General features: G+C 40.1%; 1 protein-coding gene across 1 annotated transcript in view; it reads right to left on the bottom strand.

Annotated features, from left to right (window-relative positions):
- Nucleotides 1-26,686, bottom strand: part of SIK2 (salt-inducible kinase 2) — a gene marked incomplete at its 5' end in the record, with an annotated part of 46,503 nt that overhangs the window by 13,165 nt on the left and 6,652 nt on the right. Inside the window, 4 exons of the mRNA XM_009882441.1 lie at nucleotides 107-327; nucleotides 3,144-3,267; nucleotides 5,423-5,547; nucleotides 18,738-18,899. Of these exons, the coding sequence (XP_009880743.1) occupies nucleotides 107-327; nucleotides 3,144-3,267; nucleotides 5,423-5,547; nucleotides 18,738-18,899 (632 nt within the window). The remainder of the gene's footprint in view (nucleotides 1-106; nucleotides 328-3,143; nucleotides 3,268-5,422; nucleotides 5,548-18,737; nucleotides 18,900-26,686) is intronic.

Genomic DNA, 26,686 nt, shown 5'->3' with positions numbered 1-26,686 from the left:
CAACAGTTGAAACAAAGAATGCTGCAAGCAACTCAGGTAATAAGTTCTAGTCATCAAAACAGGATACCTTCCCACAGGGACAAATACCTGTTTGAGTCTATTTTACCTCAATAGTTTTCTGTTGGTCTATTCCAAGGCTGTGCATTAGCCGTAAGACCTGCTCATTATATTCTCCAATGGAAGGCTCATTCTCTTCTCCCGGTGGATAAAGAATAGGTCTCTGTGCAGGAACTTCTATAAGCATCCACTTGTGCTCCTTAATCTGAGCAATAGTTAACCGTTTGGATGGGTCTAGGACCAACATTCTTCTAATCAGATGTTCACACTCTGTTGGGGGGAAAAAAATAATAAAATTACCAACCTGCCAAGTGGTACTTGCATATATTCACCTGACCCCTACCAACGAAGAGTGTGACAACAGGAAACTGCCTTACTTCTACCTAACTTCTGTGCTAAATACATTTCCTGAAGGCTAAAACAATCTCTCAAAGCAAGATTAAAAGGTCACATTAAGAAGGACAAAACCCCAACTTCTTTAAACGCATAGTATGGCTCAACAGTGCCTTTCCTTCTACACAGCTTCCACACTAGGGTAATAGCACTGTACTTAAAACAGCACAAGCAGCTTCAAAGAGGTATTAAATATTGCTAACATTAACTGATAAAGCTTCAAACAAGCTCTGTGAAGTGTGGTGGGGAGGAAAACTAGCATCCTTCTCCAGCGCAGTTTGAAAGAGCTTGTTCAGGCTCATAAAACAAGGGATTGGCAAAACTGGGGTTAGTGTCTGGATTTTTTTTTTTTTTTATTTCCACCCCAGTGGTCATAAAAACAAAGGTAAAAATAATGTCTCTGTGGTTGTGAATAGTAGCCAGTGGATGTGCAAGTTTATCTGTTTTAATTCCAGGACCAAAGCACAATCAGCAGCTTTAGGTGCCAGAATAATTCTGAACACGCCAAACCATTGCTGCTTTCTGACTACTATGTGCTGGACAGCATTAAAACTGTCACATTTTTTGGGTCGCAACAACCCCATGCAGCGCTACAGGCTTGGGGAAGAGTGGCTTGAAAGCTGCCCGGCAGAAAAGGACCTGGGGGTGTTGGTGGACAGCCGGCTGAATATGAGCTGGCAGTGTGCCCAGGTGGCCAAGGCCAACAGCATCCTGGCCTGTATCAGGAATAGTGTGGTGAGCAGGACTAGGGAAGTGACCATCCCCCTGTACTCCGCACTGGTGAGGCCCCACCTCGCGTACTGTGTTCAGTTTTGGGCCCCTCACTACAAGAAGGACATTGAGGTGTTGGAGCGTGTCCAGAGAAGGGCTACAAAGCTGGTGAGGGGTGTGGAGGACAAGCCTTATGAGGAACGACTGAGGGAACTGGGGTTGTTTAGCCTGGAGAAGAGGAGGCTGAGGGGAGACCTTCTCATCCTCTACAACTACCTGAAAGGAGGTTGCAGAGAGGTGGGGGCTGACCTCTTCACCCTGGTAAAAAGTGATAGGATGAGGAAATGGATTCAAGTTATGTCAGGGAAGCTTTAGATTGGATATTAGGAAACATTTTTTCACTAAAAGGGTTATTGGAATAGGCTGGCCAGGGAGGGGGTGGATTCGCCATCCCTGGAGGTGTTTAAAAAAAAAAAGGGTAGAGGTACCTAGGGACAAGGTTTAGAGGTGGTTTTGTCAGGGTAGGTTGGTGGTTGGACTTGACGATCTTAACGGTCCCTTCCAACCTTAGCACTTCTATGATTTTTCTTCAGATCTCAGTTGGTTTTTGGAAGATGAGGGCATGAGAGATGAATGTGCAGTCTGTATATGCTAGGAAGTCAATGCGAGTTCCTTTAAGGGAGCTTATCAATCTATCATGCATTTTCTAGCTGACCATGATATGGCTACAGTACAGTTCTTATGAGTCAGTCTGTTCAGGTAGTGATAAAAATAGTTTAGAGAGAGATTTCTCTCTATTTATTCCTATTTATCTCTCTTCTTTTCACAGTTTTGTTAAGAGGCACACCCTTCCCCACTCCCTGCATCGCCATGTGATCAGCAAGCGGAGCAGCAAACAGCCTGTGAAACAGCCAATCTATACTGCAGTCACAGCAATGATCGCAACTCACACAAAAGTACCTGGATCTAGCTCGTGTACCTATGTCAGCAAAGTCACAGAAACACAATGAAGTTCAGTGCCAGCCACAAAATGTGCCCAGGAAGCTGAGGGGTTGCCGTGGTGCCATAATAGCATTACTACAAGCAACCAAGTGCAGCGTAGCTACACCGTAGTGGCTATTTTCAGAGGTGGTGTGCAGGAGTACACGCCACCAGAAAACAAGAAGGGGAAGACCAGAACGTTTTACACCACAGAAGCCTTCACAACAGGGCTGAAAAACGTATTTTTAATTCCCTTTAAAAAAAAGGACAGAAAGTAGTATGATGAAAGAGGACTTGATTCAGGAAGGCTGTGTTGAAGTAACCTGGTTTAGAGACCCTTTAATATAGGGAAGCTGAAGGACACCATCAAGCCCTGCGTAAAAACAGCCCAACTTGTTCTTGTCTGAAGAGGCACGAGGGAGAGCGAAACCCAACAGATGGGGCAATTAAGTGAGGAAGAGATCTCTCCACTGCATGTGGGGTGTGCCAGATACATGATGATGAGAACCTGACATATGAACTGGCTGTGCACTTTTTTGCTTTTGTTTAGCAGATGCTGTCAAAAATCAGGAAACACCCAATCCACAAGTTAGGTTTGACAGCAATACTGCTCTCAGCATATTTTCTTTCCACATAAAAACACATGTGGCCTTGCAGGACAAAAGCTAACTGCTACACAAAAGTGCCTTTCCCCCTGTATCCCCATATTTCTGTTCTGATGAGAGAACCTTCACCTTCCATTTCGACTCTCTCTCTGCCCATGGGCACAGCCACACTGCAATCTCCACACGTTGCACAGGGAAAAATGAGTTGGTTTACCTAGCAGCAGCGTAACTGCAAAGGCACACAGTTTACCTAGGCTTATTTGTGTTTCTTTGCAAAACGAATAGTCTGCCATACCATAATCTCGTGTGCAGATGCACCACCCTTTGCTCTATTGCAACAGAGATTATTCTAGAATTTACTCAAGGTTTGCCACACATAAGAGGACACCTTGTTACCTTCTGACATAAAATAAGGGATCCTGAACCTTCCTTCAAGAACTCGTTGCCTCAGTATGGGGAGTGTTGGTCCATCAAAAGGTAATGCTCCACAGACCAAAACGTAAAGAACTACACCCATGCTCTGAAAAGAAAGAGAATATTAATTTCATTTTTCAAGCTACAAGCAAAGTCTCTGAGGTTGGCTAGCCAAATCCTGTCACAGAAAAAATTCAAGTTATGTTCTGCAGAAACGGGAAATTCATACAAAAAGGAGTTAGATTTTCTGAAGATCCCTAAACATTGAGAACACTCGGCTAACCCAAAATGGCTAGGCTTGCAGTACCTTGTGCTGATAAGCAGGTAAACTGAAGTGTAATGGGTTAGAGACTCTGGCTGCTAGCAGGAAGCTCCACGCAGATGACTGAATGATACCTGAAAAGTGAGCCCCAGCTGCAGGTAAGAATTAGAGATACTTTTTATTAATCTCAATGTTGTTCAAACAAAAACAAACCTTGAACAGCAGCCGCTCAAAATAAGAAACTGTAACCTTTTACATTTTCCAATTTGCAAAAGCCAGGGTAAGAGGCACACTGGTAACTTTATGAACAGTCAGCTTCAGGGGAACACCAACTAGTAATTCTGCACTGCTGTGTGCAGAGCTGAGCATGAGGGATTATTTAATATAAGCAAAAGGAGACAATCTGGGCAAGAGCTCTCCTCTAACTGCCAGTCTCATTTTTGAAAGTATGCAAGTTAATTGGCACTGCAAGTGGAAATAGTCTTGCAGTATACACCAAAAAAACATAGCTCCACACTAGATGAAATAACCACACCAGACCATCATGCCAATCAGTTGGCATAGATAGCCACAGCACTGGATTTCTCAAGGGGAAAAAGCAGGCATTCAACATTCACTTTAGAACTTTGCAAGTACACGTATTTTAAAATTAAATATTTTTTTTTAAAAGTAGCTTGCTTCCTTCCTTAACCTGCCAGAAACTGAACTGTGTGTGGATTGTTGCGTTCCCTCTGCAAGCTTAGCACTTTCAGCAGACCTATTCTGTGATTGGATGTTGCAAAGGGACACAGAATCCTTAACTCATCTCAGAAGATAAGTGAAGATGATGATTTTTTCTTAAATATAAACACACCTACGCTTCACTTTCTGGGCAGGCACATTCTGTTAATGATTTAGGATCAAAGAACACTTACCAAAGTTCAGAGATTCACTTCTGACATTCAAACAGTGCCTGTGCTACTTGAAACAGTAAGCATAGCTGCGGTCTGCTGTATGTTTATTTGTCAGTTACTAAAGGTTCAGAAAGCCTGTTTTTTTTTTCTTAAATTCTAGCTCGCTACATGTATGTATGTGTATGTATATAGAGAGATGCATGCATACAAATATATGCATCTAAAAGCACAGCTTTTATTTGTTAATGCAATTAGATTAATTTAAATTAGGTTAGCAGCTGAAAGGTGACTTTCCATGAACTGCCCTGTTTGTGTAACAGGCTCTAACCAAAATGTCAGTGCCTGTGTTGTTATGCTATGTGCAATGTTATCACTTGCAAACCTCTGCCAGAGCAGAGACCGCCAAATTGTACTGTCACTGGTTGCTTTAGGATACAAATCCATCGTGGTAAGTAGCAGAATACTAAAATTAAAAAACAAACAAAAAGCCCCAAACAAAACCAAATGAGGAATGAAAAGCAGTTTCTGACAATGTGTGATGGGTGCACAGAAACTTCTTCAGTTCATTGTAGTCCCTTTTCCATTGCATGAGAATGTGGGTTGTGCTCTCTATCCTTTTCCATTAGAGCAGTATGCATGGAGACACACCAATTCAAAAACATGCAGCTGCTTTCAGTAGAAATGTTTGTGGCACAAATGTGCTTGTTTACAGCTCAAAGAGCAAAGCAGTCATCACCTCTCGGGTGTTACAGTGGCTCAGAATCCCTTTAACCTCATCAAGAACTTACAGCCTTACAAGTTCAATTCCCACTTAACACAGAAGATACTAAATGCACTGAAAAAAAGCAAAGGTCACACATTCAGTCAGGAGAGCTTTTGGAGAAGCTACAGTTTTCCTTCTGGTGGGTTAACATACACCTACAGTGTACATGTAATAGCCACCTGGATAGGTAACTTCAATTCTACTCAATTTTAAGAGGCGTGTTATGACACTCAAGAAATAAAGAGGAACAGCTTGTCTGCAGCTTAAGAAAAATCGAAGATGATTCTTTTGTTCCAGCTTCCTAAAAACTGACATAATCCAGTTGAAAAAAGAATAATGATACCCAGATATCCAGCTGGGGTCCCTCGTATTGCTGTCCTTCAAAGACTTCTGGGGCTGCATATGGCGGGCTTCCACACCATGTCGTCAGAGGTTCACCACTCTTATAGAAATTTCCAAATCCAAAATCTGTTGAGAAATTAAGGGGAAAGTCAGTCCAAACTCCAGTTGCATGAGAAAAAATAATTATATGCATGGACTAGGCCTGAAAGCTCACTTTCATTCTTGAAAGGCTCTATTGCAAATCCTTTTACCAGTACTCCCACTGATAATATTTACTGGGGTGCTGAATGTCTTATACTGCTGCTTTCATGACAACTATATCATTATTAAAACACTCTGCAAAACTTCACAACCTGTAGGAGTTTTGAGTAAACTTCTACCAGTTTGCTAAATCCAAGTTTATAAACAGCTATCACTAAAATTCAACAAACTGACAATCATGCATACATACGCACTTATTTACTTGCCAAGAGCTAGGAGACTCAGTACTGGATCTGAGATTTCCCGAGTTTTCTTTAGGTGCTCCCTAGCCTTGAATACACAACAAATTTTGACAACAAAAGCATCAACTTTGGAGATGGGAGGAAGGAACTCTGCCAAAACCAACAAGCATGGGAAAACAAAGCCTTTTGCTAGGAAGGAAGCTCTGTTACCAGGATTGTCTACAGCCCTTTCAATCTACAACTGAAAGTTACCATTCCACAACTAAGCAGTTCTTTTAAATGTTTCTTTTTCTGGCTTAATATGGGACCAGACATGGGTCCCATGGGACTTCAGCATTAGTCACCATTTGTAATAATCCAATAGTGAAAAGGAAAATGACAGCCACTATTGCATGGAGACATGAAGTCAGATAGAATCTGATGCAATTTTTTTTTAGCTTCCTCTGTTGCTGCTCTGCCAGGTTGCATTTTTATTTGTTACTAAAACAATACATCAAGCACCATTAATATCGAGGAAGCTGGCTTAATGACTGAACTGAAACCAATTATTTTCAAAATGCAGAATTTCAGGTGGCTGCTACCACTCCCTGGTGCTCTGATCTGTACCTCTTGCCTTCTACTCCACTCTTACCAGTGTCTTTGGAGCTCTTCACAGCCCAGATCCTCCAGTTCCTCTTATATCCTACCATCACTCTCGCTCTTTGCTTAGTTCATACATCATTTGCTTTAGCATTCTGTATTCTTTCTGCCAGGATCCTTAAAGTCCCTCCTCCATCTACTGAAGATACCCATTCTGAATACACTCCTTCCATGACGCTCCTCAGTATTAATACACAAGGCTTTTATTCATAAGGCTTTTAATAAAAGCCTTTGGAGCACAGTGTTTGGATACACCTATTCACACCATGCATCACAATACTTGCTCCACTGAAGTCTAGTGGAGTTTTCTCATGGAATTCAATGAGGCCAACATTTCTCCCTGTTGCTCTCAGCATTATTGCTCTGTACAGCTTAGTCCTCTATTCCACTCGCATTGTAGGCCACCCTGTATGTTCTCTGGCAACAAATGCTGTTAATACTAAAGCAAAGAAGAAAAGTTCTCAAGGAGAGAGATCTGATAACAGGGACAAATAGTCTTTGGATTTAAGACTTTCAGGCAAACTGGCTTCAATTCACTAACTGGTCAGCTGTATCTCCAAAAGAAACAGAGAATGGAGCATTGGTGAGTGACATGCAAAGACTGTCAGGCACAACAACATTGTTTATGCTCGTCACTGGTCTGCTCCTCTATGAACAATGATTTAACTGTTCCCTGCCACTTTTTCCACATGGGAGCAAACTATCCAGTAGAAGGTTACAGAAGGTGTTTCTTTTCTTGAAGTGATAATGCTTTTACCCTTGTAGCTAACCAGGCTCCTGCAGAGCAATACTGCATGCTGGTGTGACTCGAGGAATCCTGTGAAAGTCAACAGTGCTGATAAACAGTAATCAGGCTGTTGATTTAGTACTATCAAGCGCTGAATACCTCAGAGGTATGTTAATGTAATGTAGTGCTGATCAGCAGATAGCAAAACTGATAAACACTGTGGTTGGCAGACACAGTACAGGCACTACTGGTACCACTTCATTTACTTCTATTTGTATAGGTTGTGTTACTCAAAGAGCCTGGTGCTCTCGTCATACATCATAACCTATAAAACCACAAGAGAACCCTCAGTATCAAAGCAATACAGAGATATTAAACAAAAGCTTACCAAGCTTAGGTAAAGCTAACCTGGAGTTGTTCTAGAGCAGCAGTATGGAAATTGACACTGAGCTTAACAGTGGGTATTTGGTTGCTTTCCTAACAGAAGGACACAAGAGCTCCAGCAGTTCTTTTAGTAGAACTCTTTCTGCAACATACATCAAAAATGAACATAGGCCGAAGGAGCAGTTTTGGGAACACCAGAACTGAAGAGGCGCTTAGAGTATTTTTTTTCTTCTGTTCTTCAAGATTTTTCTTAGCAAGTAATACGTTATATAATCAGAGAATAGTTTGGGTTGGAAAGGACCTTTAAAGGTCATCTAGTCCAGCCCCCCCCCACAATAAGCAGGGACATCTTCCACTAAATCAGGTTGCTCAGAGCCCCCTCCATCCTGACCTCCCATGTCTCCAGGCATGGGGCATCTACCACCTCTCTGGGCAACCTGGGCCAGTGTTTCACCACCCTCATTGTAAAACATTTCTTCCTAATCCAGTCTAAATCTACCCTCTTACCCCATGTCCTGTTGCAACAGGCCCTGCAAAACGTTTGTCCTCATCTTTCTTATAAGCCCCCTTTAAGTTTTGAAAGGCCACAATAGAGTCTCCCTGGAGCCTTCCCCTCTCCAGTTTGAACAACCCCAACTCTCTCAGCCTGTCCTCATGTGAGAGGTGTTCCAGCTCTCTGATCATTTTTGTGACCCCTTCTGCAACCGTTTCCACGGGTAAGACATACCACCCACTGCTTTAACACCTATACATGAACCTGCAGGAATGTTTTTGCCTTTTGAGGTTCCTGCTCTCTGTCAAATCTGGTTAGCAACAGGTTCAAAATTTATCTGGGAAACATACACAAACAGCATGATCTCAAAAGCCTTTGGCTGCTTTCATTAATCCTTTTAACTATGAAGTCACTAAGGAGTTGGGCAAGAAATCTACAAGACTTGGAGATTCCAAGTCTTTGTGTACCACAGGTTAATTCTTATTACAGTGGCTACCTCTTTAATGCCTTCCTCACCTCTGCTTCCTTACTGCATTGCACTGCTGACTCTACATCGTGTTAAACAGTAGCACTAATATAAAAAGATATTTTTAGTTGTCTTTAATGAAATGCACTAATTAGGAATAATAGGGAATCAAGACTATACAACCATCCAGCTCTTAGTATGGAAATCTCTACAGTGGGTAACATGGTCTGAAAGGTAATAAAAACACTCACTATTCCATTTAGCAGCAGTATTACTGGGGGGCATTCATAATATAAACTGGCCTTGTTTACATACCTTGTGTTGGTGGTCCATTTGATTCGGGTAAGCAACTGGTAACTGTAGATCAGCCAGAGTTATACACACACAATCAGCGTCATTCTGTCCTCGTTTTATCCTTCCTTTTTCTAAAGCTCACTTGTGGTAATCTTGAAGTAACAGCTGGATAGGGCAATATAAATGTCTAACCTCACTTAGACCAGTTCTCAGTGGTGTTCTTCCACAAAAAATGCGTCTTGAAAAATGTTTTACAACATGCATAGAGCAGCTCTTTGTATTTAGGAATTTCAAGGTATTGATTATGGAATTTGTCTCCCTCTTATCAGGGGTTTTAGGGTGTGAAACAGCATACCAGTATTACAGGTGAGGACACTTTATCAGAGAAGTTAGACTAGCCCAAATTCAATTAAAAAAAAAAAAAAATCAGTGACTGACGCAGGCCAGGGCCAAGCATAACTGAAGCGCCTGGTCATTCTCTAAACAGCAAATAGAAACCAGTCGTGCTGAAAACTTTTGCCTCAACATTTCAACAGCCTGAAATCCGATGCTGCTGCAATTCTGCTGTAAACTTTCTGCCACCTTTAACGTACATCGCATGCTCTGGCACATCTCAGTCCAGTGACCCAAATACATCAGGGTATAAGGGAAAGCACTAAGCTGCATTTCCTTTTGTAAACATTGGCCTTACACGTTTTTCCTGCAGTTGTAACTATACCGTTCAAAACTGCACATACTTCATCACTGTCTCAATGACTGATCAGAAATTGCTTTTTCTTATAAATAAACTAGTCTTTCTGTGAAAACTTGTTACAGAGATTTCTGAATTTGCTATCATAAGAGATCAAGTCTAAAAATAAGCAGGATACCCCCATCAGGCCAGTTCACAATTGGATGATAAAGATACTGGCCTAATTATAAGCAACAGCAAGGTCGTGTTGAAAACGTAGGAAAGTGGGCTGCATCTACTTTCAACTACCCAACCACACACCTGAAACTTCTAACACACCCGAAAGTCTAACCCAAAGCTGCCAGAAGACTGCTCTTTATTTGTCTAGAACCCTTAAAGAAACTAGGCCAGGGGCTGAGCCCATTACTGATAATTCCATACTGGGCCATCAAAAACTTCTCCCAGGTTGCACTTTATTATCCACCCAGGAAGACCTCTAATTTGGATCTGCTGGTACTCGGAAACCTCAGTCTTGCTTCACAGACAGATGGGCAGTAACTGCTCTGGCTCCTTCTACCCTCCAGGTTACATCCAGTAACTCCGCTGCAATGACAAGAGCTAAATCTCTCCAGTGCCAATAAATCCCAAACCATTCTTGTAATTCCTCTTGCAGAAAAAAAAGTATCTGATCTTCATCTGTCCTGGAAGTGATCCCAAAGTGCCTCAGTGCAGCTACACAGGACATGTTCCCAGAGACAGCTGACAATTGCACAAACACTAACCGCACCATTTGCAGGAAGCCTTGTGTGCAGATAAAGCCTAACCATGGGAGTAATTTTGGGACGACAACTTCCAATATGCAGCAGAGAGAGTATGGAATAGAATATTCCTGCTCTATTCTGTAAAGTTCAAAATACTGATGGGCTGGGGTTTGCAAGCTCATTATAAAGGGCTAACAATAATAGCAACCTGTTGAAGTCAGTAGAAGCTTGGCATCCTAATTCCTCTAAAACAAAAATTCTGCAAAGATTCAGCTCCTTACATTAATTCAATCCATGGAGCTCTTCAGCATCACCCACAGTTGTAGGATTAATCCTTTTCATGTCTCATCTCAAACTAACCATACCCACTATTCGCATTCACACAAAGCAGGATTAGATACATCTCTCATATCCTTGCAGTTTTATCTTTTTTTCTTCCTCCCCGAAGTGCTTTTGTTCTGAACAAACAGATCTCTGTTCTAGGAAAGCTGATTTGGTCATTAGATAGCCTTGTCATACTCCCTTCAAGACCAGAACTACAGGGCTTATCTGACATCAAATCTGCTAAAGTGATCCTAGTGAAAAATAAGGAGCTGCAGCCCATGGCTTCAGTTTGGAAGAAACAATTAATGAGAATCTACTAAAGAAAGATGATGATCAGAGCCTTTGGACTTAAGCAAACTGCTTGGTAAAGGGACTCAGGGGCATAAATTAACTTTCAAACTGTTATATTCCATGATTTATCTGAACAGGTTTGATTCAGAATCATCTTCTAGGGCAGCATAGTAGTATTTGGTGAATTGATTACTTTAAAAAGCTGACTAGAAATTTGGGGCCTTTTTAAAAGATATCTAATTCAAATACAAATGATTGAGTTTGCTGGAAACAGGGATTGATTAAATCAGATCTACAGTCACTCTAGATCCTTAGGGATTTATGTATCTGTGTGCTGACTGCTAATGATGACCTGTCATTTTTGTGATGACACGTGATACTCTTATCCCTCATCTATTTTTGCATTGTCAACAATCAGACGGGAAACTTAAAAGACAAATATTTAAGCTTCATTCTACCCTTTTAACCCAATGTCCCTAAATTAATATTGTACTCCAGATAATTAAGATAATTTGCTACAGGAGAACATCTTACACTGTAAATATCTGGTACAGGTGGAACCCTCAAGAGGTTAAATCTCCAACAGCAGTCCAAGGTCCCCATATTAGCTCAAAGACAGAAAATCAGAAACCCGGTCTCACAGCAATGAACTTTTGGGACTTGTCCGTAATCAAAGAGCCCCACTGCCTATCAATAAGGAGGCTACAATGCCAGAAAGACTATTTGAAGGTCATCGCATGAGACCCGTAACATTGTCATGCTCTGCAAGCACATAGAATGCCGGACAGTTGCATGAACAGTTATGCAATGGCATCCTGGCACATCACCATACTCTGGAGGTGCAAACGGCCAAGGTCAGCTCAGATTCCAAATCTACATAGGAAACACTGCATGTAACATTCATCCTATGCTTCTTTTTACATCCTCCTTCAGCTCTGAAACAACTAAAACTTCGGCCAGAGGGGGAAAAAACAAAACCTTCTACCAAAAAAAAAAAAAATAAAAATCCCCCAATCGCTGAATGTAACCTACCTTTTTCCTATCACAGCTAGACTTTTGTTGTGAATTTTTTTTATTTTCTTTGAGGAGCCTTTTTTCCCCACACATAATTGGCTTGGCAACCTTGACAATACTTCAGGAGACATGAAGCAATTTCTTCTCTCAGAAGCATTTTGCCATCTGTGTAGGTGTTATTAAATCTGATCTCTCCCTTAACTTATCTTGAATTTGCCAGATTTTCAACATCCTCTTAGTACTGCAGATAAATATCAATCTTTATCTCTGAACTGCATCTCCTGCTCAGGTGCCACCCTCATAAATCTTTACATCAGATTCATACCAGTACATGCACATATATTTGTAAGCACAGAATCACAGAATGGTCAGGGTTGGAAGGGACCTCTGGAGATCATCTAGTCCAACCCCCCTGACAGAGCAGGGGCACCTACAACAGGTTGCACAGGACGGCGTCCAGGCGGGTTTTGAATGTCTCCAGAGTGGGAGACTTCTCAACCTCTCTGGGCAGCCTGTGCCAGTGCTCTACTACCCTCAAGGTAAAGAAGTTCCTCCTCATGTTAAGATGGAACTTCCTATGTTCAAGTTTGTGCCCATTCCCTCTTGTCCTATCACTGCGCACCACTGAAAACAGACTGTTCCCATCCCCCTGGCATCCTCCCTTTAAGTATTTGTAAGCATTAATAAGATCCCCCCTCAATCTTCTTTTGTCTAGACTAAAGAGACCCAAGTCCCTCAGCCTTTAGAGGGTTTTGAGTACAGCTATAGAAAGCATGACCTGCTTTGAAATACACAGGATTTCAATTCCTAAGAAAGTGAAACTCTGCCTAGCCAGACTGGATTTGAAGTTAGCTATTTGGTGAATGTGAACATGTGGAAGCCAGTTCAAAAAGAAACGTGAACAGATCTGAACAGCAGAAGACAGAACAGAGTCTTTAAGTACGACTGATCAATATAAGAGAAGTTTCCGGTTTATGTTACAATTAGGATTTTCGGGTTTTTTACTATTATCTTTACATGCTTAATTTCATAACACATAATAGTTTTATTTATGATAACCAAAAGTAGCTCAGGAGCAAGAATATCTTAGAACTGAATAGCCTGATCCTTGCAAGGCTGTTACCTTTGGTCCCTATCTGAGCAACAGAATTACAGAACTTAACGCTGTCAAGACAGTGCTTGACTGGGTGGAACAGCAGCAATTGACTTGCATCTGATACATGTGTGACAGCACAGATGATTAAGTTTTATTAGGCAAATTAATAAATTACTAAATTATAATTTATATATAATATATATAATTTATTACATAAATTATTACAGTTACCTCTTTTTGTTTCCATTACGCTTTCTACACTTATGTCTTCAAATGTTGTTAAAGCATGTCTTAAGAACTCAAGAATTAATAGCATCCATGAAAACCATTTCAAAGAGGAAATTCAGGATTTAGATAGGATACGGGACGCTTGGTCCATTGGGCTTCCTCAGTTTTTAATTATTACACTGTCAGTGTAGTTGTCCCACTTTTTGGAGAGTTAGAATGGCCAGAATTCAATTAAGCACAAAACAATCACTAGTCTCTCATTCTTCCTCTTCCTCCCTCCACCTTGTTTCTACTTTGCGATTGCTGATCTACCAGAATCATTCTGGACCAAAGGTAGTAGTTTTTAACCTAAGAACACTGTTAAGATTTCTCATTCCAGAGAAATGAATTTTACGAACATTTCTGATGTTTAAGGGGAAAATGTATCAGCTTTCAAAAAAAAAAAAAAAAAGCCAGCCACAGAATTCTAAGAGGACTGAAATTGGACTTGTTACCAGAGGACTGAGATTATAGAATGGAGTGATCTTTATCTTCTTAACATTTGCCTGAATCTGCATGTTAAAAAATATGATCATTTGCAGCATTGTGTTTGGTTGAATAAACTCTGTGTTTGTGCAATCTGCAAATATTGGCTCTCAACATTTGCGGTATTTTGTTTCTCAATCTCATTACCCCCTTTAGAATAATCTTGAATTTAGAAGGTATAATTTTTTGAACATACATCATTTAAATGGAATCTGTTTTCCTGTTAAAAATGGAAACAGACTAAGATTTCAGACCCGTTTGCAATTTGAGAAATGGAAGCTCCCTGCCAGAGCCACTGCAACTTCTGCTGTGCATCTAGCAATATGAGGTAGTCTATAATTCGTACCTCTAAAAATCCTTTAGAAGGGATACCAGCCTCAGAGCTATAATTAATCCATTCTTCTAAAATTACCAACAGAATTCAATCTGCCTGGCTTCATAGAGCCACATGGATCTTTTGTTATAATAGTAATATGAGCAAAGGAGATTATCAGGAGAGAGGTACTGATAAAGGAAAGGTATGAGTGTGTTAGAAACAAACCTGACCCACTTCATGAACTGAATGCTGATCAGCCAGTTCTGACGTCAATGCATATTTTACTGTCCACCAGCAAGACAAACCAGCACTACAGCCTACTTCAAAATAACAGTCTCTCCTACCTGATCTGGTTCAAACACAGTAGCTTTACCATCAAGATGGCATGATTTCTATAAGGCATCTTAACCTGGCAGTTTTGTGGGGCTGGAAGTATACAGAGAGAAGCTCACTATCCCATCCTCAATTCCAAGCTGCATTTAATTTTCACAAATGCACAGATGTTTCACCGTACAGACAGCAAGCAAGTTTTATTTGATGACAGCATAGTGCCTCAGTGATCACTAACTGAAATCCAGTCTCTATGATCCCTTCAAAAAACAGCAAAATGTAAAGGGTACACGAACAACCCAGCTATCTACAGGCAGTAACTTTGAGAAGAACAAAGGTTTACCTTGCTAGTGCTAAAAACAAATTCCGTGTCAAACCTGATGGAGACTGCTTGGTACGGCATTCTTGAACCACAACCTTCTCGGTGGACATTTTAGCTGATTAATACATTCTCTTATGTTACTTATGCTGAAATTGAAGGTTGAGGCTTTTGCTCCCAACTACCTAGTATCTTTTAGAAAATAAGTTTACCAAAGCTCTCGCCTGAAGATCTTTACGTATCCTCTGTTTCTTGACTATAGTTACTAAGACTGAAAGATCCTTTGAATTCTATCTATCCTCTCCTTGTAGAGCAATATTAACACAAAACTATTACATTTCACTCCAGCCTCCTTGTTTAAGCATAAAAGGTGGCAGTCTCATCAGCTTAGTTTTAGGAAGACTTGGTTTTGAATCTTAGTTTATTCTTCTGGTACCTGAGATACAGAGGTAACTTTATGCACGTTTCTGTACTTGACTAAAAAAATGTTGTATTCCTAAACAGTAAAAGCTTCAATAAGTCTTAGAAGCATCAGAATGAATCATGAGGTCTGCTGGAAGTGGAAGTTAGGAAGAGTCTGTAATGGCCATGAGTATCTCTGTGTATTTCATAGCTGCTTGGAGTGATAAGCAAGGTACAGCCCTGCACACAGTGCTGGGGCCCAATGCAAACACTGATCATGCAGAGCTTTCTATCAAAATAATTCACCAGTTACTGTGTTGTTTTTCAATTGCTAGATTAATTCAAATTAGAGGGTAATTCTAGCTATAAGAGTTGGGATCCTGGCTGCCCTTTGTTCTTCCACAGTTTGATAAATGAACCATGAAGAACATGAAACCACTGGAAAAGACTATTCTCAGGGATCTGCACAGCACGAGATAACTCCAAAATCAAAGATAAACCATTCTGTGGAATTCATCGTCTATCTCCTTTACAGAGAAAAATAAAACAACTGACTCAGCACAAATCACCACAAAGTCTCTAGCAGTCATAACTTTCCTCCAGCTACTTTATCACCAAAGCTGGATATGGGAATTGCTAGCAATCTGATAAAGTTTGACAAAGATACATTAAAGAATCAGACCATAATAATCACTGCCAGTAAATGTGATCATTTACATACAGACCACCTGTAATTAACTTTCTGTAATACAGAGGTAGAGCACAAGAGCAGCTAAAAGGAGGAAAGAGAGAGCAGCAGCTGACAGAATCTAGTAACTACCATTTATCAGTGCTTTTATTTGAGTCCCTGGAGAACCTATGCATTGAAACTCCCTGCGACTGAACAGTTCATGTTTCTAAGCTTTCTTCATTTAACGGGACTGCTGAGATGCCTCTGAAGTAGTGTTTTTGTAAGCCTGTGTCATGCTTGCACTGCAGTGTTCAGGGAGGCAGAGAACTTGCATCCCCGCAGTGCTAAGGACATCCACAAAAGGAATCTCTGAATATGGCCCCAGTCCACCACAGTTGAGGCCCCTGAGGAGCTCTGAAAAACTATGTCAGGCTGAACGTCACAGGCTACAGTGCAGAACACTGACGTGGAGGAAAATAAATTAGATGGGATAGAATGTGGTGTTGAAAATGGGGAGAAGAACGGCAGATCCAGAAAGCAAGGAAAGAAAGCATAGATGAACAATAGCACAAAAATTCCCTTATATTTAGTTCAGTTACTCATGGTACATAGGGTCCCTGTGACTTGCAGCCCTTACACGCTGTACTCACTGAAGCCAATCGTTGTCCTGGTAAATACAGTTGTATGTCAGTCTTAAATCTGCAGGTGCTATGATTGTCAGTAGCTGCTAGAAATAAATGCAAGTTTGAAATCAGAACTGAGAAAAGTAAAAATACTCTCCAAATGGTAGTGCTGATGAACCCACTAGATTAAAGCTCAACACAGTATCAAACCCTTTCACTGTCAAATTCACAGCGTTATTATCAACAGCTGTGAGCAAACAGAGCGGATGGCCCTATTAGCTTTCAGAAATTTGAGACATCATCACGTATTCAATCTCAGTGTTATTGGTTATTATACTTGGGCCCCTTCATTAGAGTCCAGACATCATCTCCATCCCAACTGTTTCTTCAGCTTCCTTCAGTTATCAAATGCCCTAAATAATAACTTATATCAGAACTGCATCTTCCTGCTACAACAGTTGCAAAACCCTTTTACTTAATCTGATGGTAGCTTTTACTGTGTCTACAGTTTAACATTAATATGAAAGCCCACAATGGAGAATAGAGAAAATTAAAAGAAAACCATAAACAGTTCAACATCAAATGAAATGAAAAAGAGGCTACTGCAAAGACTGCTATTAATTTATATAAAGCGTTAAATAACAATTTTTACAGCTTTTATGAACCTGCTGTAAAATTCCCACTCTGAGATGCTGAAGAGCCATGAAATACAGAGAATATGCCAAAGAGCAAATTAATAGCCTTCCCTCTCTAGCTTCAGATAATCTGTTTTCCACACTGTTCCTTCAGCCCAAAACCTCCGCCTTACATTCAGATTTGATAACAAACAGTAGACTAATACTCTATAAAAATCACAGTTCTGGAACTCACATAGCTGTATTTTCCCTTTCCACAGTTTTAATTTGTCCGTTACTTAACCTTTCTGTAAACTTTTAAACCGTGTGAAAAAGATGCTAGAGGTGAAAAGGTGGTGGGTAAAGGAATGAAGAAATAAATGTTTTAGATGTACAGACGAAACCAAAAGTCAATACAAAAGCAACAAACATATCCAGGATCTGGGAAAGCTACTCCATTAATACATACATTGGTAAGAAATCCTTCTTCATCCATCAGTAAAATCCCATTTCAAAGGCAAAGAAAACCTAGTTGTTTTGTTTGGGTTTTTTTTTGATAGCAACTACTATGGGTTCCTTTTCTCTAAGTTTAAAGAGGATAAAATTCTTGCTCAACAAATAGTTTTCATCTCAAAGTTGTGTGCTCATTTTACAAGACACTGTAGATTTCTTGTTCCAATAAAGATGACTTGAAAGGATTTAAAACATTTTTGCTGAGGGTGAAGTTAATCCCCAGAATTAATTGCCTAGTCTTCCCAATGTTTGCTGTAGAACTGCAGAAAAAGGGTTGAATCTTTGTGACACAGATGCTAACCAGATAAACAGGTGTTAACTTTTCATTTAAAATCTTTAAGGAGATTGTCTTCATACTCCATAGACAAAAAGGAGCGGATCTTTTGGAGAGCTGCTGGCACATTCAATGCTTTTCTGCAATTTTATCCTTACAGAAAGCATTAGAGATCAAGATACATTTCCAGTTCATCCATTTCAGAAATGCCAGAGAGGATATTCAAGGGTAAAATAATCCAGCAGTGATCTACAACTCAGAAATGTTTTATCACTTTGTACTTCCTTCTCAGAACTAGCAAGCTTACTCCTTCCTATACAAACCAGCTTCTTATTGCAGTTAGCCTTCCTTTCCTGCTCCCATATTGATGACTGAAGTTCAACAGTCCTCCAAATCAAGATGTTATCTAGCTTTCCCATTTCAAGTGTCGCTGGGCTAAAGTCAGTATGGAAGGATTTGTGGAATTGTAATGAGTTGACAACTGACAAAATGATTTCCATTGCTAGCAACATCTGCTGTGTCTAAATTTATAATTAAAAAGAAATCATGCATGCAAAAAGAAAAAAATCAATAAGCTTCCATTTTGAGTTTTTCTAATGTTGAAAGAAGTTATTTGATTAACTGTGTTTTAACCTGAACATCTGGCAGCATTGGAGACATAACACCCACAAAAAATAACTCTAAAAATTATTTCCTTTTTCCTGAAAGTATAATAGAGCTAATCTAGAAAGTACTTTAGCTACACGTACTGATATCCATAATGCAAAAATATTACGTGTATTACCACTCTGATTTTCTGTACCTCAAGCACACCAGGATATCTTGGGTAGCAGCAATTGAATTACTGGAACGGCATCCATTAAAAAAGGTGTTACTGAGTATCATCTACATTCTGAGTACCTGCTATTTTGATGTTCATGTTGTTGTCGAGCAAAAGATTTTCAGCCTTCAGGTCACGGTGAACAATCTTTCGACCATGGCAATACTCCACTGCTGAGAGGATCTGCCAGAATTTGCGCCTGGCCTCAGACTCACTTAGGCGGCCATGGCTGGCGAGGTAATCTGTTAAAATAAAGCAGGTTTAAATGGATTAGACAGCAAGCAACAACCCTGAAACTAAATGATTTCTCTAAAATAATTAGCATGAGGAAACTCAAACAGCATTTCTGCCAATCCCAGTTTCCAACCCATTATTCATTCTCGCACCTTCCCCTCCAACAGAATGGAAAAATGTAAGAAAAAGCTGCTGCGTAATGAAACTCTACTCTCTGCTCCTTCTTTTATAGTTATCTTACTATTCTGATAAATATTTTCATATAACACAACTCCTGTGGAATTGGGAATACTTGGAATAACTGGCTTCACCATCATGAGGTGCCTTTAAGCTTTAGCCTCTTACCAGTTCATGCAAGCTTCACACCACGATTCTCGCTCTGAAGCCTCACAGAGGCGGCGTGGTAGCTAAAAGTATTTTCTCCTCTGGAAATGAAACAAGTACTCATAAGGTACCTATCCTGACCTCCCTCTCGTCTTCATTGCATCACAGGCAGAAAGAACATTTTGTTTTCATATTTGATTATGTTGTAAAAACTAACGTTATCCCTGAAACAAATGATAGCTCTGAAACTGAAGACTTTATTTATCCTCAGGAACAAAAAAGTGAAGCAGCAGCTGTGTGTGTCTTGACAGAAACAGCTTCTATCGCCAATTCTATTCTTTCTCTTACGAGGCATAAAATCAAAGAATCAACTGTTAGGATGATTTTAGAATTGCCTTCAAGATCCTACAAAGAATGAAGTTAATGGCCAAGGTGCAGCAAACACATATAGATATTGCACCCAGTGACCACAGGCAAGGGCTGAGCATACACACACGTAGCAATCTCCAGTCACTTGCTACATCACAACTAGTACTTAAGTTAAACAAAAACCAGTAAGAACTAAGCTGCTGTAGCTGCCGCCGGCCCCTTCTAATTATCATTTATAGAGAAAGTCCCATGAACAGGAATCATCATTTACAGACCAGCTGACACGAACATTTCTGTCTGAATTCAGTTACCAGGTTAAAACAGCTGCTTCTGCAAGCCGTAAGGTGAATGTGATGTAATGGAGGTTTTGAGCCTACTTCTGTTTACTTATAAGAATCTCTGACAAAATCCTTAAGTAAAATGATTAATCATATCTTCTCAGCTAGCTATGTAATCTCAGTGATTCAAAAAGGATCATCTTGCCCAACGCAATGCCAAAGCAGAATACTTGGCTTTGTTAGGTTGTGGGGTTTTGTTGGTTTGTGGGTTGGTGTTTTTTTTTTAAAATATATTGTTTATAGGTTTTATAGGTGCTTGCTTTTCTGCTTTCTTTATGGTAAGCAGAGAAGGCCTGAGCAGCTCACATTAAACACACTCTAAAACTTGAAAATACATTTCCAGTAAAACTTCACTGCTGGTGCACTTCTCCTTCATTGTTACTACAGATTAGGACAAAGAAAGGAGGAGGGGGCACAAACCCACCCATAAACCATAAGCATTTTTGCAAATATTCAGAAAAACATGAAAGAAATTATTTGTTGTTGGATCATATAAAACCAACACCTTCACTGATCTTGCATTCTTATACATCATGAGTTCTCCACTGCCACTTGGGTCACTAGAGTACACTGCCATTACAAGTGCTCCGAACAGCATCATATGGATTACCGAAGTGACTTCTGAATCATGTTTTTGCTCATATGGTTTAAAGAAACAAATACAATCATTAATACACCATCTTCTTAATATGCTCAGTAAAACAGGCTTATTTCAAAGATTTTAGGAAAAAATTCTAGACCCCATTACTGAGGTAACTTAACTTTTACTTGTTGGGGGGTTGAAAAGATTTCATATACCACTGCTGTTACCTCCCAAGCACATTCTGCAAGCACAGAGGTGGCTGCTCCTGAACCATCTGAAGCAGCAGACTAGTTACCTCAGTTGCAGTATACTCATTTCAGCTTCCTTAAAAAAAACATTTTAAAGCAAAGCACATTAGGTCTGATCTCTGGAACCTGCAGACCTGAAAACTCTCCTCAGAGCTTCTAACCTACCTAAGTCTTAATGCACTTTCAGCTCGTTTAACTTGGCAAAGCACAAGAACAAACAAAAGCCTGGCAGTAAGGGGAGACTGTAATATTTGCAAGCTAAATATCATTCAGTCACAAAGTGACTGACAAATCATATGATATCAAGGTGAAGTCAGATATCAAAGGCACAAACTAAATTACATTGAGTGCAAGCCAACCCTTTAAGCTGTTAATCCATCATTTGATAGCAATGCAGCGAACAAGTTAATGAATCCAAGCTGTCATTTGCTTCTGCGGCTCTAGCCTGTCAGGACTTTTAAAGATTCCAAAACACCTTGACCTTAAGTATTCTACCAAGTCTAGTAGTCTGCACGGAATAGGTCATTTATTCTGAAATACACCGCTTTCTCTCCTGGAGAAGCAGAGCATACCACACTCTATCTAAACAGGTGATGGTATGTGCAAGGATACTGTTTGCGCATTAACTAGCTTGCAAATTGGAAAGGCTGGGATACAGGCAGTGTGCCAGCACCCGGGTTACAGAAACCACTTTAAGACAGCTGAAACTTTCTAGAGACATTCTACCACAATAGCTAGAATCTGGACACTGTTTGAATATGCACCTATATACCTCTGGAGCTAAGAACCACGACTCTTTAGTTTTTACTGCAGATACCTACAGCAAAGCATCCTGTTGTACCTTGCAAAGACTGATATAGCAAAGCTACCTGTGCTTTCACAAACATATCCTTTGACAAATCTTACCCTCACGTTATACCCTCTGGCTACATGTTTCTATGTTAGGTTTTTTCTCATTTTTCTATAATAAAACAGAAAGCAGAAGCTATCACAGACTCAGCTGGATCCACAGCAGAAAGCAAGGTTACAAGGCAGCTTCTTGTTCAGCATTTTTAGTAATCCAAAGTATCTTTGTTTACTGGACATCTGAAAGATGGTATTTACTTCAAAACATATGACTCTGAGACATTGTCTAGCAAACCCAGTGGTCAGTGCTTTTCATTTACAATACAATTCTTGATTGAGGTGGGCAGCTGTACACGTTTTTTATTTGGTATGTTAAGGCTCTGTTAAAGAGGCGCACACATATCAAAATGAGTACAGAGAAGGATAACGAAGATGGTTAAGGGACTGGAGTGCTTGTCATACAACAGGAGGCCAAGAGATCTGTGGGTATGTTCTGCCTATGGAAGACAAGGTGCAAAGGGAAATCTTATCGTGTGTATAAATACTTGGCAGGAAGAAGATGACAAAGCCAGACTCTTCTCAGCAAAAGTACCCAGTAAAGGGACAAAAGGAACTAACTGAAACACAGGAAATTCAATTTAAACCTAAGAAAAAGTTGTTTGGGTTTTCTTTTGTGCAGGTGGTCAAATGCTGGAACAGGGTGGGTAGAGATTGTAGTCTCCATCCATGGCCTGACCAACCTGCTCTGGTCAACCCTGCTCTGAACTGCAGGGCTGCACTAGGCATTGCCTACAAATGCTTTCCAACCTCAGCTCTTCTGTGATGTGGGTTCAGCATAAGGCGGTCAAGACATCACTCATCCTGTTCAAGCTTAGTAAGGAACAAATAATGCCATATTAGGGGAGACATCGTATTTCTAGTCTTACGAATGTCTATTAACAGAAGCAATCAGAATTTTAGCTAAGGAAATCAACATTAAACATTAAAAACAATCTTTATAATAAAAAACCCCTCAGATCCTGAATAGCTTTGTCTAGGAAGGTTACTGAATCTCTCTTGGGACATTTTCAAGAAAGGTGCAGCTGATCCTGTGCCAAGGCTGAGACACAGCAGATAGATGCTCAAGTCCATTCTAGTCCAGCTTTATGCATCTCTGCTCAAAACTTGTATGTAATTTTCCAGGACTAACTGCTAGGCAAAATGAGGCTTTTACAGGTACAGATGTAATTAAATACTGATACTCTAAGAGACCAAAGAGATGTCTGAATGTCTCCTTCACATGGAAGCAGTTCTGGAGATACCTCGAGCTTATTCTTTACTCAAACAGGTGCAAGATGCTGAGAAACTGACATTGAAAGCAGAGGTTTATGCTCTCAAATGTCTCCTTAAAGCTTAGGATTTATGCTGAAATACTCTAAAAAAAAACTTGTAAGACTGTCTTCTGTATCAACTGAGCTGGGATACTGCAATATTGCAAAGGACTAGTTACGAACGGAATCTCATTCTCAGCAAAATTTGGTTTGAGGAGAGAAGACGACTACTTCGACTTCCCTAATGAGTAGAACAAAATCCAGAAGAGAATTGAGGTCACTTTGCTTAACCTGTATATCAGTTACCGCATGTTTCCAAGAGAAACACTCAGAAAAGTTTCAGTAAAACTGTAATAGCACTGTTACTTTTTCATTTGCACAACCACAGCACACTTCATATGACCAGTTACTGTACATATTTACTGTAGGAGTGTTTTCACATGTAGCTGCTCTTTCATGTAAGAAATGTTTTTCCAAATATTTACCAGCCTCTCTGCAAGTTCAGTGCTTTGCTATTCCACAATCAGATTTACTTTGAGATCTACTTCTCAGGGATGTTTGACTTTGCGTGTGTAGATGAGACCCACCATACTGTCTGGGTTGATCTATTTTCCCATACAACCTTTGGGCACACAGGAGCCTCTTGCAAAAACAGGCTTAAATCCCAAGTAAGCCTTTGGGACAAGAGAGACAGAGCATAAACAGGACTAACTAAAGGAGCTTATTTTTATTTCTGTGCATGACAATCATTCCACAAAAGTAAGGTTTTTTTATTGGGGTTGTGGATGCCCTGACTAACATTTGGCAAGACTAAGAAATAAACATTTTGTTTCCTTTATGAACGCTTTTGAAAATCTCAGCATACTCTTATGGTTCTTCATAGTAAAACAGAGAGATGCCTGTGTGAGAGGAGTATTAGCATGATAATATAGCCTGACAGTATCCCATTATTTTGTGTAGGTTCTTTAAAAGGCAGCAAGGTCCTCACAACCTACTGTCCAATTACAAAACAGACTGAAGGTTGTAAGGGACAGCTAAACAATCAGGAAAGTCAACTCTGGGATGTAAGATAACAAAGTGAGTATGCAAATGCAGTTAAGGAGTTCTTCCCAGGCACCATGTCTGGCAGTTGTAACATTTCCCTCTTCACCATTCCTTAGTCTTTCCTTCACATTTCTTGCATGAAGTAGAAGAAGGAAGTACTAGAAAAGTACATATGTAGGTACAGTCACCCTGTCACGTCAAATGCTGTACTGGAGCTCTAGATGAAGTTGTGCTATTACCACTTGTTTGGTAGTTTCATGCTAAAACACAGCAGGAGGCCACATGAGGAAACTGAAGGGCAAGATCAAAATAACTGCTCCCAAACTTCAGCCAAAACCAGCACATTCCTTTAAATAGCTACAGTTCTTAAGTTAGACATAAATCACACAAGCTGGTAGTTTGGTCATGTTTACTGCTTTTAAAATGCACAGGTAGTATGTCAGACAGCAAGCAAGAGGGGGCAGAAACAGCCATAACTGAAAGCTTGGATATTCCCTTTCCTCTTGCTGAACAATTACGTTGGTTTTAGGCTTAACAGACAGGTTCCCACTCTGCAGTCTGGATTCTTGTAATCTAAACAAACAGTCACTGATGAGAAGCTAGAGAATTAGTCCTTGGGAACAGGTTCACTGTAGTTAGTTTAGCTATCAGATAAGCTGCATCTCAGCTGTTTGAGTGTCTTCTGGTGAGCGATGCTGAAGGTTACAAGACGGTGGCTGTAAAGATACTTTCAAAAACATAGCAGAAACAGCTAGTTAAAAACTTTGTAGTTTTTTGTATTTGTGCAGAATATTAAGCACAACTGAAACCTTTTTGATTCGAATGTTTTACCAAGTCTAAAGACCTTTTTAAAAAACAGGCCTAAAATGTAACAGCATTAAGCGTCTAGGCTAAACACATTATTTACTGCAATGACATTAACTGGCAAAAGGCAAATTCAAAACTGCTGCTGAGTACAGAAAATTTCACTGAAGCTATGAGGACAGTGAAGAATGTTAGTACAGGGGTTAAAAATAATCCTATCCATGAACTACCAGTCAGCACTATGAAATGATGGTTTAGCAGAGCTGAAAAGACTCAATGAGGTTTAATACCAGGCTACTCACAGTGAACTTGAAAGCCTGACAAGGTATTAAGAGAACACTTACCAGTTACCAACAACTGACAACCATCTCGAGGAGCATGAGGAAAATAGAAAAGGGGCTTCCATAAACTCTCGCAAACTTTGTACATAACTGAATAGTATAGTTACTTGGAAGAGCAATCACAAAGGCTAACTTCAATATATGGAGTCTTACCTCTCCCAGCTCCTCCTGTACCCAGGGGAGAAAAAGAGGCTCCTCTGGAGAGTAAAACCTCTGAACCAGCCCCCGAAAGGCTTCTCATTCCTCACTGATTACAGAGGGAATATACAGGAAGATCAGCCCCAATTGACTGAAGTTTGTCTTTCTAATTATACTTCTCCCACCTCACTAGCTTTTGAGTCAAAATTTAAATAAGGTGCTCTTGCCACAAACCCAGAGTGAGTTTTTGTTTAGCTTTTGGTCGTTTTGTTGTTTTTAAGCTTTCCTTCAAGTGCAAACAAAGGTTAGTCAAAGAACAAAAGGGAGCACAATACTTAAATGCTGTAAGGAGACTGATTAACTAAAGAAATAGCAGGTTGCACAGGTTTCTAACTGTCTTACTTTACAAGACAAAACAAAGTAAAATCCTCCCAAAAGCAGATCATACATAGCAAAGTGTTAGATACTTTGAAGACACTTGGGTACAGGACTCCAGAAGAGCATCCCGCTACTAGTGCTGTTTGAAAATTAATGTTATAAAAGGGAGACTTCATTTCACACATTGTTAGACTTGACATGCATGGCAAATTCAATACACCAAAAGAAGGATCAGGACATGAAGGAGGAAAAACTCATATAGTTTGAGTCATCTTTCTACTCTTTTTTTTTTTTTTTTTAAGTACTACCCTGCTTTTCTCTACTTCCCAGTTATATTGCAGTTGCCCTGGACACGATATCCTGCTTATGAAACAAGCAGTCCAATGATAAGGACTTAAAGGGGAGGGAGATAACCCAGACAACAAGAAGGGACTTTGAATATTTGAGTTCAGTTTCCATGAAATCCATCCCCCCGCCCCCCAGTGAAAAAAAAATAAAGATCAGCCAGACTCCACCTCTTCTGCACTCCAATCACCAGGGCCCTTCTACATGCTGAACTCTATGCCATTGCCCTTGGAGTTCATTCTGCCTGGTGATGTTGACTGACAGTTTCAGAGAAACTTTCTCAGCAACTCCAGTTTTGTTACTGCAATGAAAATGCATGTGAAAACTCTAAGTGCCCGGGTGTCAAGCATAAACTCATGAAATTAGCTTTTATTAAGCAAGAAAGGTGGTTACTTTAACACTTCAGTCCAATACCTAAACAAAGCAACAGTATGTATGAAACATTCCAGCTAAAATTATTTTCTTTACCTTGAGAATATTTCATCTCCTCTGCTCTTTTTCACAGAATGGTCAGGGTTGGAAGGGACCTCGGAGATTTTCTATTCCTTTCTCCTCTTACTCTATTAGCACGTGCTAGAATCATTCATGGAAAATAAACCCACTGTCCTTGGTACCATTCAAACTTACAACAAAGTTGTTATTGCGTATTGCTATACGGCGACCACTTGCTCTTCGCCTAGCACTTACTGTTACAGTGCAATTTCTGTCTGAGAGCCTGCAGAAAACA

The sequence above is a fragment of the Charadrius vociferus genome, unplaced genomic scaffold, assembly GCF_000708025.1.
Source record: "Charadrius vociferus isolate BGI_N301 unplaced genomic scaffold, ASM70802v2 scaffold1413, whole genome shotgun sequence".
Taxonomy (NCBI): domain Eukaryota; kingdom Metazoa; phylum Chordata; class Aves; order Charadriiformes; family Charadriidae; genus Charadrius; species Charadrius vociferus.
This window is presented reverse-complemented; position numbering and strand designations above follow the sequence as displayed.